At 40.9% G+C, this 13,728-nt stretch overlaps 1 protein-coding gene across 2 annotated transcripts in view; it reads right to left on the bottom strand.

Moving 5' to 3' along the window:
• The window catches only part of EEA1 (early endosome antigen 1), a 141,006-nt gene extending 129,319 nt beyond the window's left edge, over positions 1 to 11,687 (bottom strand). The window contains exon 1 of one of the 2 annotated variants that reach the window (XM_057486515.1): positions 11,418 to 11,687. In XM_057486515.1, coding sequence (XP_057342498.1) covers positions 11,418 to 11,441 — 24 coding nt within the window. In that variant the 5' untranslated portion in view covers positions 11,442 to 11,687. The remainder of the gene's footprint in view (positions 1 to 11,417) is intronic. The other variant, XM_036891056.2, reaches the window with a different exon arrangement.
• Positions 11,688 to 13,728: the final 2,041 nt, after the last annotated feature.

Here is a 13,728-nt window from a genome sequence, read left to right as displayed (position 1 = left end):
ATTAATGGACTAGAAAACAGAGAACAGGAACGCAGAGAAGCTGATGCAGAGAGAGATAAAAGGATATCCAGGAATGAAAGAATTTTAAGAGAGCTGAGTGACCAATCGAAAAGGAACAATATAAGAATTATAGGTATTCCAGAAGAAGTAGAGAGAGAAGAGGGGATAGAAAATGTCTTTGAAGAAATAATTGCTGAAAATTTCCCCAAACTAGGGGAAGAAATGGCCTCTCAGACCACAGAGGTACACAGAACTCCCATGACAAGGGATCCAAGGAGGGCAACACCAAGACACATAATAATTAAAATGGCAAAGATCAAAGACAAGGACAAAGTATTACAGGCAGCCAGAGAGAAAAAAAAGGTTACCTACAAAGGAAAACCCATCAGGCTATCATCAGACTTCTCAACAGAAACCCTACAGGCCAGAAGAGAATGGCATGATATACTTAATGCAATGAAACAGAAGGGCCTCGAACCAAGACTACTGTATCCAGCACGAATATCATTTAAATATGAAGGAGGGATTAAACAATTCCCAGACAAGCAAAAGTTGAGGGAATTTGCCTCCCACAAACCACCTCTACAGGGCATCCTACAGGGACTGCTCTAGATGGGAGCACTCCTAAAAAGAGCACACAACAAAACACCCAACATATGAAGAAGGGAGGAGGAGGAATAAGGGAGAGAAATAAAGAATCATCAGACTGTGTTTATAATAGCTCAACAAGCGAGTTAAGTTAGACAGTAAGATAGTAAAGAAGCTAACCCTAAACCTTTGGTAACCACAAACTTAAAGCCTGCAATGGCAATAAATTCATACCTTTCAATAATCACCCTAAATGTAAATGGACTGAATGCACCAATCAAAAGACACAGAGTAATAGAATGGATAAAAAAGCAAGATCCATCCATATGCTGCTTACAAGAGACTCACCTCAAACCCAAAGACGCGCACAGACTTAAAGTCAAGGGATGGAAAAAGATATTTCAAGCAAACAACAGAGAGAAGAAAGCAGGTGTTGCAATTCTGGTATCAGACAAAACAGACTTCAAAATAAAGAAAGTAACAAAAGACAAAGAAGGACATTACATAATGATAAAGGGCTCAGTCCATCAAGAGGATATAACCATTATAAATATATATGCACCCAATACAGGAGCACCAACATACCTGAAACAAATATTAATAGAACTAAAGGAGGAAATAGAATGCAATGCATTCATTCTAGGAGACTTCAACACACCACTCACTCCAAAGGACAGATCCACCAGACAGAAAATAAGTAAGGACACAGAGGCACTGAACAACACACTAGAACAGATGGACCTAATAGACATCTACAGAACTCTACATCCAAAAGCAACAGGATACACATTCTTCTCAAGTACACATGGAACATTCTCCAGAATAGACCACATACTAGGACACAAAAAGAGCCTCAGTAAATTCCAAAAGATTGAAACCCTACCAACCAACTTTTCAGACCACAAAGGCATTAAACTAGAAATAAACTGTTCAAAGAAAGCAAAAAGGCTCACAAACACGTGGAGGCTAAACAACACGCTCCTAAATAATCAATGGATCAATGACCAAATCAAAATGGAGATCCAGCAATATATGGAAACAAATGACAACAACAACACTAAGCCCCAACTTCTGTGGGACACAGCAAAAGCAGTCTTAAGAGGAAAGTATATAGCAATCCAAGCATATTTAAAAAAGGAAGAGCAATCCCAAATGAATGGTCTAATGTCACAACTATCGAAATTGGAAAAAGAAGAACAAATGAGGCCTAAGGTCAGCAGAAGGAGGGACATAATAAAGATCAGAGAAGAAATAAATAAAATTGAGAAGAATAAAACAATAGCAAAAATCAATGAAACCAAGAGCTGGTTCTTCGAGAAAATAAACAAAATAGATAAGCCTCTAGCCAGACTTATTAAGAGGAAAAGAGAGTCAACACAAATCAACAGTATCAGAAACGAGAAAGGAAAAATCACGACGGACCCCGCAGAAATACAAAGAATTATTAGAGACTACTCTGAAAACCTATATGCTAACAAGCTGGGAAACCTAGGAGAAATGGACAACTTCCTAGAAAAATACAACCTTCCAAGACTGACCCAAAAAGAAGCAGAAAATCTAAACAGACCAATTACCAACAACGAAACTGAAGCGGTAATCAAAAAACTACCAAAGAACAAAACCCCCGGGCCAGATGGATTTACCTCGGAATTTTATCAGACATACAGGGAAGACATAATACCCATTCTCCTTAAAGTTTTCTAAGAAATAGAAGAGGAGGGGATACTCCCAAACTCATTCTATGAAGCTAACATCACCCTAATACCAAAACCAGGCAAAGACCCCACCAAAAAAGAAAACTACAGACCAATATCCCTGATGAACGTAGACGCAAAAATACTCAACAAACTTTTAGCAAACCGAATTCAAAAATACATCAAAAGGATCATACACCATGACCAAGTGGGATTCATCCCAGGGATGCAAGGATGGCACAACATTCGAAAGTCCATCAATATCATCCACCACATCAACAAAAAGAAAGACAAAAGCCACATGATCATCTCCATAGATGCTGAAAAAGCATTTGACAAAGTTCAACATCCATTCATGATAAAAACTCTCAGCAAAATGGGAATAGAGGGCAAGTACCTCAACATAATAAAGGCCATCTATGATAAACCCACAGCCAACATTATATTGAATAGCGAGAAGCTGAAAGCATTTCCACTGAGATCGGGAACTAGACAGGGATGCCCACTCTCCCCACTGTTATTTAACATAGTACTGGAGGTCCTAGCCACGGCAATCAGACAAAACAAAAAAATACAAGGAATCCAGATTGGCAAAGAAGAAGTCAAACTGTCACTATTTGCAGATGACATGATACTGTACATAAAAAACCCTAAAGACTCCACAACAGAACTACTAGAACTGGTATCGGAATACAGCAAAGTTGCAGGATACAAAATCAACACACAGAAATCTGTGGCTTTCCTATATACCAACAATGAACCAACAGAAAGAGAAATCAGGAAAACAACTCCATTCACAATTGCATCAAAAAAATAAAATACCTAGGAATAAACCTAACCAAAGAAGTGAAAGACTTTTACTCTGAAAACTACAAGTCACTCTTAAGAGAAATTAAAGGGGACACTAACAGATGGAAACGCATCCCATGCTCATGGCTAGGAAGAATTAATATCGTCAAAATGGCCATCCTGCCCAAGGCAATATACAGATTTGATGCAATCCCTATGAAACTACCAGCAACATTCTTCAATGAACTGGAACAAATAATTCAAAAATTCATATGGAACCACCAAAGACCCCGAATAGCCAAAGCAATCCTGAGAAAGAAGAATAAAGTAGGGGGGATCTCACTCCCCAACTTCAAGCTCTATTTTAAAGCCATAGTAATCAGGACAATTTGGTACTGGCACAAGAACAGAGCCACAGACCAATGGAACAGACTAGAGAATCCAGACATTAACCCAGACATATATGGTCAATTAATATTTGATAAAGGAGCCATGGACATACAATGGCGAAATGACAGTCTCTTCAACAGGTGGTGCTGGCAAAACTGGACAGCTACATGTAGGAGAATGAAACTGGACCATTGTCTAACCCCATATACAAAAGTAAACTCAAAATGGATCAAAGACCTGAATGTAAGTCACGAAACCATTAAACTCTTGGAAGAAAACATAGGCACAAACCTCTTAGACATAAACATGAGTGACCTCTTCTTGAACATATCTCCCCGGGCAAGGAAAACAACAGCAAAAATGAACAAGTGGGACTATATTAAGCTGAAAAGCTTCTGTACAGCAAAAGACACCATCAATAGAACCAAAAGGAACCCTACAGTATGGGAGAATATCTTTGAAAATGACACATCCGATAAAGGCTTGACGTCCAGAATATATAAAGAGCTCACACGCCTCAACAAACAAAAAACAAATAACCCAATTAAAAAATGGGCAAAGGAACAGAACAGACGGTTCTCCAAAAAAGAAATACAGATGGCCAACAGACACATGAAAAGATGCTCCACATCGCTAATTATCAGAGAAATGCAAATTAAAACTACAATGAGGTATCACCTCACACCAGTAAGGATGGCTGCCATCCAAAAGACAGAGAACAACAAATGTTGGCGAGGCTGTGGAGAAAGGGGAACCCTCCTACACTGCTGGTGGGAATGTAAACTTGTTCAACCATTGTGGAAAGCAGTATGGAGGTCCATCAAAATGCTCAAAACAGACATACCATTTGACCCAGGAATTGCACTCCTAGGAATTTACCCTAAGAATGCAGCAATCAAGTATGAGAAAGACCAATGTACCCCTATGTTTATCGCAGCACTATTTACAATAGCCAAGAATTGGAAGCAACCTAAATGTCCATCGATAGATGAATGGATAAAGAAGATGTGGTACATATACACAATGGAATACTACTCAGCCATAAGAAAAGGGCAAATCCAACCATTTGCAGCAACATGGATGGAGCTGGAGGGTATTATGCTCAGTGAAACAAGCCAAGCAGAGAAAGAGAAATACCAAATGATTTCACTCATCTGTGGAATATAAGAACAAAGAAAAAACTGAAGGAACAAAACAGCAACAGAATCACAGAACTCAAGAATGGACTAACAGGTACCAAAGGGAAAGGGACTGGGGAGGATGGGTGGGTAGGGAGGGATAAGGGGGGGAAGAAGAAAGGGGGTATTATGATTAGCATGTATGATGTGGGGGGTGGGGGAAAGGGGAGGGCTGTACAACACAGAGAAGACAAGTAGTGATTCTGCAACATTTTGCTGCGCTGATAGACAGTTACTGTAAAGGGGTATATAGGGAGGACCTGGTATAGGGGTGAGCCTAGTAAACAAAGTATTCGTCATGTAAGTGTAGATTAATGTTAAAAAAAAAAAAAAGCAGTTCCTGTGTGGTGACCTCCAATGAGCTCTACACAATGATATAAAGGGCATATAAAAGTGTAGGCAAAGGGTCTGTTTGTGTTTACACAGAGGATCAAAGCCTAATTTGGCTACCCCGAAAATGAACTAAGATACGATATGAAAAAGAACTTCCAACATCAGCATTCTCGGGAAGACTCATGACAGAAGATGATCAGCAAAAAAAAAAAACTCCAACAAAGATCCATGCACTGTCACAGGTGTAGATGCCCTCATCCCACCAGTTCCTGGACTTGCCATGGGAATGAGGAAGGAGATATCTAAGCTGGCCTGAGCATACAGTAAAACAAAAATTGGACTGGATCTATACTGTTGGAACTCAACCAAGAATTAGGAGAAGTGCAAATTGTAGCACTCCAAAATCTTACAACCACAGACTATTTATCGTTAAAAGAACATATGGGATATGAACAGTCCCCAGGAATGGGTTGTTCTAGTTTATCTGAATTCTCTCAGACTGTTTAAGTTCAGTCGGACAATATCCACCATATCATAGATAAGTTTTCACAAATGCCTAAGGTACCTAACTGGTTTTCTTGGTTTCACTGGAGATGGCTGGTAATTACAGGTATGCTTTGGTTAGGTAACTATATTCCTATTATGTTAATGTGTGTGCACAATTTAATTAGTAGTTTAAAACCTATCCATGCTGAAGTTACTCTACAAGAAGATATGTCAAAGAAATAATCAATCTTCCCAGGTTTTCTTCTGTCTGCTACTTCTATAGCTTTTCTTCTTCCTACCTAATCACAACCTTTAAATAGAACTCGTGCCACATGTCGAATTTACCGAGTATCATAATTCTTCCAAGTGGTAAAGACACCTCAAGACAAATGCTGGGCATAGAAGCCACAGGGCATAAATATGCAAAGAAGTAAAAAGCTAACCTTTTCAAACAATAAGGCTTCTCTCTCACTTACCAACTTAACATTTCCCTGTATGGCCCCGGAAGATGACTGGTTAGCCAGAGACGGGTAAGATTCCTCAAGGGAGGAACAACCTAAGACAGGCACAGTCACAGGGGGCCATCTGGTGAGAAAATGGGGAGCAGCAGAGGTGAGGCTTAGAATCTCCCCCCTCATGTTCTGAGAGAAATCTTCTGCATACATGGATGTTTATTGCCCTCGTCTAGCTCGGATTAACACATAGTCTACAGGCACACACCTGATCATCTACATTTGCTCTCTTACAACACTAAACTCTGTTTTCTACCTTTATCTCGTATCTACCTACCACTTCAGCATTTTATTAAAAATAATAATAATAGAGAAATGTGGTATCCACATATAAATCAAGTTTAAAAATCAAATGAATATTCATATTTGAACTGACTGTTTATAGTTCATAATGCATGAACAAAACCGAAAGCTTCTGAGATGACTGCCCTTGCACTGTTCACCATGTAACTTATTCACTATGTAAGAATTTGTACTCCATGTAAGAATTTGTTCGTTATGCATCAGAAGATTGGAGACTGACGAAAATTGGGCTTGGGGTGGATTAATGATTGTGCATTGAGTATTGACCCCCCTATACAGAAATTTATTGTGGTTAACAACTATTTGATCAATAAATATGAGAGATGCCCTCACAAAATATATATATATATATATATATATATAAACACACTTCCAATTGTAAAATAAATAAGTAACCGGGATGTAATGTATAGCATAAGGAATATAGTCAAAATATTGTAACAACTTGGTATGGTGATAGCTGGAACCTAGAATTATCATGTATATAAATGTTGAATCACTGTGTTGTACACCTGAAACTAATGTAATGTAATACTGTTGTCAACTACCGTTCAATAAAAAAAAAAACATATGTACTATATGTATTCAACTATATCTAAACTGTCCAATACAGCAGCCACTAGCTACATGAGGCTGTAAGGTTAGTCTAAGCTGAGATGTGCGGTTAGTGCAAAATACACACCAGATTCAAAAACTTAGTATACAACAGAGAAATGTTAGATATCTCATTAATAATTTGTATATTGATTACATGTTGAAATATTTTAGATATATTGCATCAAAGGAAATACATTTTAAAAAGTAATTTCACCTTTGTACTTTTCTTAAATGTGGCTACTAGAAACTTTAAAATTACATATGTGATTCATATTTGCAGTAGACAGGGCTAAGCTAGACAATCAAGAATCTCTACAATGAGGTATTATACTATCTTTGTAAATTTCTCCCTCAATTTCTCTCTGCTCTAAACAGATATCGATTTAAAAGTCACTTGGTTTTAAGCTACTTAAAGGTAGGGATTGTATTTCATTCACTGCTGTACCCCCAGTAACTAGTCATAGCAAGTGTTACAAATATCTGTTCATTGAAAGGCAACATGGAAAGGAATGAAGGAGGGCAGGAAGAATGAACTTGTTTCCACCTCTAAATCTTTGTTTATACTGTAACTCCTTCTTAGAATGGAACTTTTCTCCTCCTCTCCAAATTACACACATTCTTTAAAACCCCATCCCATACCCACTTTCTCCAATGAGAATCCCACTCACATAGGTTCATTCTGATGTTTCCTCCTCTGTACTACTACAGCCTTCATTATCTATTCCATTTACTGTGGCACTTAAGCATATAAATTCTTTGCGAAACAAGTTAGGTCTCATATTTTCTTATATCTTCCACAGTGGCTAGGAAAGTGCTAACTGTGTCAGTTGAGTAGTGGGGGAAAAGGCAAAACAGTGCCAGAAAAAGGGGAAAGGATTGAGATTTGGGAATATTTGGCTCTACTGTCAGTTTTGACATCTACTCTGTTGCCTTGGATAAATCACTTAATCTCTGTTTCTACTTGCTCATTTTTAAAGTCAGACAGACCTGATGACTATCAAAGAAGCCATTTTTCTAAAATTCTAGAATAATTAAATCCATTTTTCTTTGGCAGGATTATTGATATATACCAGTAAAAGGAAATCTAACAGATTAATGTTAAATCACAGCTAATTCCTTAAGAAAAAAATGGCAACAAAGTTTACAAATGCCTAAAGTACTAAATGCTGATCATCTTTCTGGCAAATAAGAACTTTAAATTCCTATTTCTCTTCAAAGGACTGTTAAGCAAAGTATTCGCTACATACATACTGTAGCTACCTCAATTATTTTTTTGCAGATTTTTCAAGCCCAGAGACACCTTTCAGAAAGGTAATTTTAAAAAAAGAAGAAAAAGAACCAGAAACTAAGTATTCTAAGTAAAGTACCCTGGGACCTTACTGGTGATATTCAAAGGCTCATAGTTTTAACTGACTATAAGCACATTGTCTGTTTCTTCTTTCAAAAATGCTATTTAAAGGACACTATTAAGAAGAAAATTTACAATACTTAAAATGAAAAGGTCATCTGAAAACATAGGGAATGTAATTTCAAAGCATAGAGACCATTTCAAAAATATCTAAATCAGCAACTCTGGGGTTTTTTTAATTGAAGTATAGTTGATATACAATATTATTATATTGGTTTCTAGTATACAATATATGATTTGACAGTTATCTACATTATTAAATGATCACCCCAACTAGTACAGCTACCGTCAACATAGAAAGATTTCGCAAAACTATTCACTATCTTCTCTATGCTGTACTTTCATCCTCATAACTAACTGATATTATGATAGAGATTTTGTGCCTCTTTATTCCCTTCACCTATTTCATCCACCCATCCCAACCCCTCCCTTATGGTAACCACTCATCTCTTCTCAGTGTCTATGAACCTATTGCTGTTTTGAGCAACTGTAGTTTTATATCTTACTACTACTGATGAAAAATAAGATTATCAGTGTGGAATAAAATAAAATGGTTGCCATGTTACATAACTTAAATATTCATTATACCTATCAGTAAATACCATCTACGGAGTTAACAAAATAGACAGTGCAGGTTCAAATGTAGCAATGCAAGTCAAAGACTTCTTTAAAATGCCCCTGATAAATGTTGAGCATTAACCCTGACCCGTCTACAAGATAAAAGCTGAACTCCTCTGAAGGGGCTCTACTCCTCTCATGATCCAGTCTGCAGCTACCTCTTCAGCCTTATGTCCCACCAATCCCTGCACATAATTTACTTCCTAAACTTATTTACATTCCCCTAATATCACCTGCCCCTCTTAGGACTTCATACCTTGGCATTTGATGTTCCCTTTGCCTGACATGCTGTTCCTTCTTTTGAACTGCAAATATGCCCTCCTCCGTGAAGCTTTTCCTAATTACCTCAACACACTCCCACAAAGAAGCTCCCAGGGCACTCTTCATTCTACTACAGAGCACTGTAATTAATTCTAAAGTCCACTTCCCTGACCAGGCTGTGCATTCTAAAGGTAGAGCCCCTATCTTATATAGTTATTTCCCAGCCCCTAGCATATGCCTGGCATTTACTGACACTCATTTTAAATACATTAAAAAAAAAGAAAGTTAAGTTTAAGTAGTTAACTATGAAAAACAATTAAACTTTCCTATAAAACAGTACATACATTTAACACCGTGGTTCTCAACTGGGGGCACTTTTGTCCTGAGGGAACATTTGGTAAAGTCTGGAGATATTTTTGGTTATCACACTGGAGGCAAAGGGATTTGGGAATGCTGCTAAACATCTTACAGTAAAAAGGACAGCCCCTCACAACAAAGAACTACCCAGTCACAAATGTCAACAGAGCCATGGTTGAGAAACACAGTTGTCAACTGACTTATTCGTATGTGATGATCACATCTCAGCAACAACCAGAACAAATTCCAATTCCGCAGTTTCAACTGAAACTTCTGTAACAGTTGATTTGTATGTACCAATTCTACATTGACCTTTATATAATCACAATGCTTAACACTAACCAAGAGTACTGGAAAGCATCCCATATTTCTGAAAACTAACCTGTAACTACCAAAAGCTATTCTTAAGTCAGTAAACACTTTTTGTTTTATTTACAAACTTTAAAGCAAACCACAAAATAATCTTCAATTGTGGAACTATGACAGAAACACAATCTGAGGCATGAGGTAATCAGTTCCTCTTAGTCCAATAAAAGAAAAATCTCGAAGTCCTACAAGTAAATCATACACAGATGTCTACTGTTAAACATAGGAACTGATGTTGAGAGTAAAGGGCATGCCCTTGCTACTGCCAAAATCATCGGCTTTATCAAGATTTCAAAAAACTGACTGAAAAAAAATCATCAAATGTCAATACTGCTGGCCGGTACATAAGTTAACTATTTCTCCCCCTGCCCTGTGACCAGGTCGCACATGACTTGAACATTTCACAAAGCTATGCAGGAGCAAGAACACTCCCTTTCTGTATAGTGGATGACTCAACTCTCCTTTGCACATTCCTTGCCGTAATACTACAAGTTCACTCGTTTCATTTGTCCTCTGATCTAGCATCCTACTTGCTCAGTAACCAATGGGTTTGGCAACAATCTTTCTATCATTAACATTTTGATGCACCTTATCAATTTCAAAAAGAAAAATTTTGAAAAAGCTACCCAAAACAAAAAGATGAGTATAGTAACTGATCAGAGATTTTGTTATTCTAGGAACTGATTCCTAAACAATGTACCTACAGATTTCCAGTGTTCTAGTATCTCTATATTAAGATTTTTTCCAAATCTCAAATAGAGATAGCACTGGCAGAGAGTGAAGGAGTTAAGAGTATACCACTGGATAAAGCTTATTGCCGACTTATTCTTGGATAGCTCAAAAAGGTACTGAGCTGGGAGCGAAAAACGCATTTTTAATTGGAAAAACAAAAGTTTCCAACAGTGAGTAATATCTTCCTTCCCAGCTGACTGCGAGTAAGTGTCGGTACCACGACTGGGCCTACGCTAAGTAATGGGGTTTCACCACGTTACCCTCCAATATTGTACAGATAGGAAACCGAAGCCCTGCGTGGCAGGTGCGTATGGCGTAAAGTTGGGGGCACGGTGGGCGGGGAGGGCGGGGAGGATGTCTGTAGGCAAGCGTGCCGCGATCTCCACGGGGCGTCCACCAGGCCGGTCCGGCAGACACTAACCATCGTCACTGCCGTTCCAGGACCGAGAAGGAAAGCACCGGCACCACACCCTCCCTCCGGCCGCCGGCTCGCAGTGACAGCAGTCCCGCGCAGCAGCGCGGCGCCGGGCCTGGGCGCGCTGCGCCGTTGGTCACTCGTTGCCCGGCCTCGGTCTCCGGCCTGCCGCTCCGCCGCCGCCCCACCCGCCCCCGCGGCCCGCCCCCGGGGCGGACAACCAAGGCCTAATCGCCTCCCGGCTGCGGGGCCTAGGGGTGGCAGGAGCCGCGGCTGAGGAGAGGCGCCTGTGCCGCCGCCTCGGCTCTTCAGCGCGGCGGCGGCGCCCGCGGCCCGAGGCTCCGGCTCTCCCGCTCACGTGCTGCCCGAAAGACGGTTTCACTCTCTTACCCTCTGCAAAATCCTCCTTAACATGGCTTAACCACCACCCGGCGCCGCCGCGGTGACTCCCTGGACCCTACGCGGGGCCACTCACTACTCCGGGGTGCGCGGACGGGAGGTACTGAGCCGGGAGGGGACGAGACAGTGACGGCGGCCGCTCGGGCAGCCCCGACTTCCCCACAGGAGGCGAGAGGGAGCGCGCGCGAGCAAGCGACGAAGTAGCCGGCTAGCGCCCGCCCGCCGGGCCGCCCTTGTAACTGACAGCTGGGCGGACCCGCCCGCCGCCGCCACGCCCTCCAGGCCTGTCCATCCGTGGGGGGCGGTGCTTTAAGGAGCTCGGCCCAGGCCTGTGACCAATCGGAAGCGGCCGCTGCGTGGGCGGCAGCATGATGGGCGGGCGGCAGGACGCTAGCGCCGCCGCTCCTTCCGGTGGGCGAGGGGACGCCGCGGCCGCCGAGCACACGCCCGCGCTCCGTCAGAGGCCGCGCCCGCGCGACGATCGCGTACCCGATCGGGCTGCGGTTGGGAAGTCCAGGGACCGACCTGGGGAAGTCCCAGGGCGCGAGGGAAGGAGGGCGCTCCGCGACGGGTACCTGCAGGGGCACCTCAGGCTGCTCTGTAAAATTTGTCAGAGTGACCCTGGCCTTATCCGAGTCTAGGCTGGATCTTCATTACTTTTGGAAGCGCTTCGCTTCTGGATGGAAGCAAAAGAGGGAATAAACCGATTAATCGGTTAATTGGTTAGACGCGATTAACGGGTCTGTTGGGTTTCCCTCCCTCCAGTTGTCCAATCTGGTTCCCTTTCCCTACTCCTTTCCTGTTTCTAATTTCTGCCAGAGAGAAAGTAAAGAATCAAAAGAAGGTGTAAGAGGAATTGGAATTTTAGTTGACCAAGGAAGTTTGGGATGGTTATTTTTTGATCATAGCAACAATATTTAATAGACTAATGTCGCTCACATGCCTCACTTTTTCTAAAGCCCATGCTTGGCCCATCTCCTTAGGAATATTAAATCCTATTCTGGTAACAGATATATGAAGTGATTCAAGAAAATGCATCTGTTTCATAAAAATAGTAATCATAATGCAGGCAGATAAACAATGTGCCAAAACAAGGACATGGACTTGGGACTCACTTCCAGGCACAATGTCATTATTTAAACTCAAAAAATCACAGCTCTGGAGTCCTACCACTCTGCTGGTATTCACAAACCAAGAGACTGGACTTTTACACTGAGAGGAAGAAAATAACCTGAAGCCTACCAAGCAGTGAATGGAATGACTTCTGGAAAATGCTTCTAGATCCTTTGAAAAGATGAAGCGAATATATTTTCAAATGAGTTCATGTAAAAGTGTTTTGTGAAGTGTGAAGCATCATATTATGTACTATGTTTATGTTGTTTCTATCTCAAACATGTTGTTTTTCACTGTATTACTGCAGCAAAACAGTCAAGCTATAACAAATACATTATTAGTCACTACTGATAATGATGCACTTAAATGCTTCAAGGCTGTAACTCCTGGGGGTGTGGATATTTTCCCAACCCGGGGCAAAATACCTTTGAACCAAAATCAAAGGGAGAAATAAAGTGGGGGAAAACCGTTTATTGCTTACAAACAGTCGCCCGCCCGTGTCTCTCACAACCTGGCTGCAAAAAGGGGCCCCCCCAGCCTCTCTGGTCCAGATATGCCCTCGCTTCTCCATGTAATTACCTGTTGATATGGAGATAGCTACTTCTCTCCACCCCTTGGAAACACCTGTTGATATGGAGATGCACTAAGGCCAAGTGAGAGATTCTGGAAATATTGCCCACACAGGCAAACAGCAAGTACACAATTTTCTCTTTACAGACACTATGTGCTTTAATTTCAAACAATATGGGAAGTATTTTCACTGACATAGGGAGATAAAACTGTGACATGATAAATATGTATTTGGTCTCTGTCCCAAGATCCTGACACAGAACTTCTAAAACCCTTTTAATTTTCTGAGTGATATTGGTGCTAGGAGTATCCTTTGTTCTAATATTTGATCTTTGACACTGGTTCCTGACACCAGAGCTTCTAAGACCCTTGGAATTCTCAGGGTTATTATAAGAGTGGCTTTTGTATGCTAATTAAATGGCTAGTGTTTGGGGATCCCTAGATAGCTTTAGGATGGGGATTGATCTGCAGAAAGACCAAGCCATGATTAGAAGGTTGACTTTTCAGTTCCACCCTGCCAGCTCCAGAAGGCAAGAGAGGCTTGGAAGAGACAATCACCAGTACACAATGATTTAATCAATCATGCCTATGTAATGAACCTCTGTAAAAATCCTAAACC

This window comes from Manis pentadactyla, chromosome 10 (genome assembly GCF_030020395.1).
Source record: "Manis pentadactyla isolate mManPen7 chromosome 10, mManPen7.hap1, whole genome shotgun sequence".
Classification (NCBI taxonomy): domain Eukaryota; kingdom Metazoa; phylum Chordata; class Mammalia; order Pholidota; family Manidae; genus Manis; species Manis pentadactyla.
Note: the sequence above shows the minus strand (reverse complement) of the source record. Positions and strands in the feature narration are given on the sequence as shown.